Raw genomic sequence first — 3,153 nt, forward strand, 5'->3', positions numbered from 1 at the left:
CTACGTGCTGCAACTACTGAAGCCTGCGCACCTAGAGCCGGTTCTCCGTAACAAGAGAAGCCACCGCAATGAGAAGCCTGCGCACCGCAATGAAGAGTAGCCCCCGCTCGCCGCAACTAGAGAAAGCCCACACGCAGCAGCGAAGACCCAACGCAGACAAAAATAAATTAAAAAAAAAAATTTTAGACATAATACTCATAAAAAGTCATTGTTCTCTTTCCCTGCCGCCGCGGAGTCGCGCGGAGGCAGAGGCGCGGGTGCATTCAAGATTCGGCTCCACCCATAACCCACCGCCATGGCCGAGGAAGGCATTGCTGCTGGAGGTGTAATGGACGTTAATACTGCTCTGCAAGAGGTGCTGAAGAGCGCCCTCACCCACGATGGCCTAGCACGTGGAATTCGCGAAGCTGCCAAAGCCTTAGACAAGCGCCAAGCCCATCCCTGTGTGCTTGCATCCAACTGTGATGAGCCTATGTGTGTCAAGTTAGTGGAGGCCCTTTGTGCTGAGCACCAAATCAACCTGATTAGGGTTGATGACAACAAGAAACTAGGGGAATGGGTAGGCCTCTGTAAAATTGACAGAGAGGGAAAACCCCGTAAAGTGGTTGGCTGCAGCTGTTTGGTGGTTAAGGACTATGGCAAAGAGTCTCAGGCCAAGGATGTCATCGAGGAGTACTTCAAATGCAAGAAATGATCAAATAAAAAAACTAGGCTCTTGTTCCTCAAAAAAAAAAAAGTCATTGTTTATCTGAAATTCAAATTTAACTGGCCATCCCAGTTTTTGTTTTTGTTGTTTTGCTAAATCTGGCAACTCTACTCAGAATGCTCTGTTGAATAAAGGCACAGTGAGATACAATCAAACTGTGTTCTCCGGAGTCAGACCCAGAGATCTATCTTTGCCCATCCGTAAATCAGCTCTGTGATCTTGGGCAAGTTGCTTCCTTTCTTGGAGTCTCCCTGCCTCTTCATCTGTGAAATGGGACTAAAGCCGTAGGGAGATTTAAAAGAGATACAATGTCGGGCTTCCCTGGTGGCGCGGTGGTTGAGAGTCCACCTGCCGATGCAGGGACACGGGTTCGTGCCCCGGTCCGGGAAGAACCCACATGCCGCGGAGCAGCCGGGCCCGTGAGCCATGGCCGTTGAACCTGCGCGTCTGGAGCCTGTGCTCCGCAACGGGAGAGGCCACAACAGTGAGAGGCCCACATACCGCAAAAAATAAAAAGAGATATAATGTCGATAAAGGTAGATGTAGGGCCATGGCTAGCACATAGTAGGGACACTGCACCTCAGTTTCTTACCCGTAAAATGAAGTAATCACTTACCCTGTGGCGTTTTTCAGAGGATTAGATGAAGTTATGGATGTCCAGTGCAGAGTAGGTGCTAAATCATTTGTAGCTATTATAATAACTGGCAGACATTCTGGAGTCCAGGCCTTCCCAGGCCCCAAGACCTCTGTCCTCCCACCTCCCCTCCCACATGTTGCAAGGGCCAGCAGCCTTCCTGGCGGTGCTGGCAGCCCCCTCCTCTCTCTGGGGGCTCCCAGGGCCGCTGCAGCCACACCTCCTGCAATTAGATTTGTAAGTGGGAACAGGCTCTTGTCAGAGGCTCCTGATTGGCTCCAGGCAAAAACACAGTTTAGCACTCAGTCAAGCTGCATTTCAGGGCCTCTGTCTCTCTCCCCTCCACCTCCCCCTTTAATTGCAATCTGTTCGGTAATTTCCTTTTCCAACACTGCAGAACTCAGAGAAGCTGCGGCGCAGGAGCCGGGCAGGGAGGAGGGAAAGAGAGCTGCTGCTCCCTGCGGTGAAACTGCTGGTCCAGCACTGTGTCGTGTGTGTGTGTGTGTGTGTGTGTGTGTGTCTAGAACCAGACACACATGGGTATGTGGGGATACAGCCAACAACCAGGCCCCTGCAGGGTCAGACCAGGGCACCCACTTGTACCAGTCACTTGGCAGTTACCATTTACTTAATCCTTGTAACAACATGGATAACTGTAGGCATTACCACTCAGTTTGAGGACAGGGCTCACAGAATCTGAATCACTTGCTCAGGATCACACCAGAAGAATGGGGCAGAGCCATAATTTTCACCTGGGCCAGTTTGACTGCTGGGCCCCAAGCTCATACCATGATACCTTTTCCCCTTCTGGCTTCTGAGCTCAGAAAAGGAGCTAAGGAATCCTCCTGCACACAGGAGCAGGGAGAGGTTTCTTTTCCCAGAGTGAGTAGCGGTATCCCAGGGACAAAAAGCCTTCGCTAAAGAAGTGAAGTCCTAATGACAGAAATGCAGAGAGCAAGCTGAGTCAAGGAGGGGCAAGTCTTGTGAGGTAACTTGTGTGGATACCTGCAGCTGAGAGCTGCAAGGGTCGGGGGCAGGACTACCACTTAGCTCAGGGAACTGCTACTCCTGTTGCTCATTCACTGATTGGATCCCTTCAGCAGTCCTACAAGTTAACCATTTCTACCCCTTTCCCAGTTGAGGAAACCAGGGCTCTCAAAGGTTAAGTCACTGGCCTAGAATCACACAGCTAGGAAATGGCTTAGCTCGGGTTCCCATCAACTAGAAAGACCATCTTTCCCCAGGGCACCATCTTGACTAAACACAGGGCCGCGAACAGCAGGGAGCAGTGGGGAGCGGGACTCCCGGAGACCGGGCCAGAGGCCTACCTCTCCCTCTCACTTTGCCACCCGCCTCTTCACGATCCACCAGACCCTTCTGCAGAGCCCAGAGGTGGCTGCTGCTCTGGAGGCCACCAGCAGGGGGCGCAGGTGGTGGCTGGCTCCACCCTGGCAACAAAGGAAAGAGGCCGGGGAAGCGGTCGCCCTTTGGGCCTCCCTTCTCCCCCAGGGCTCTGCAGCCCCCACCAGTGCCCTGGCCCAAAAGGAGGAGAGGGAGGGCTGCAGCGAAGGGGCGCAGCCCTGGGAGCCCACTTACACCGCTGGAGGGGCGAAAGAAAGGAAGGGTCAGCTGCTGAGTCACACACCGACAATGTCCGCCCTGTCTTTCTTTGCCTTGTTAACGAAATGCGTGTTCCTAAGACTGGACAAGCCTGCCACCCGGGCCACTGCTGACCCATATGGGAAAGGAGGCCCCGCACCGGGGTACAAGCCGTGGCACTAGCTGAGGGCCTCTCAGCCTGGTGCCTTTGTGT

The 3,153-nt window shown here is 53.4% G+C and overlaps 1 protein-coding gene across 1 annotated transcript; it reads left to right on the forward strand.

The window, feature by feature from the left end:
* Positions 1-815, forward strand: LOC309971816 (small ribosomal subunit protein eS12-like). Its single transcript, XM_082855202.1, has one exon. It carries the CDS (start codon positions 296-298, stop codon positions 692-694), a length of 399 nt encoding a protein of 132 aa, XP_082711328.1. The 5' UTR covers positions 1-295; the 3' UTR covers positions 695-815.
* The last annotated feature ends 2,338 nt before the right edge of the window (positions 816-3,153 follow it).

The sequence above is a fragment of the Leucopleurus acutus genome, assembly GCF_964270905.1.
Source record: "Leucopleurus acutus genome assembly, chromosome: 14".
NCBI lineage: Eukaryota > Metazoa > Chordata > Mammalia > Artiodactyla > Delphinidae > Leucopleurus > Leucopleurus acutus.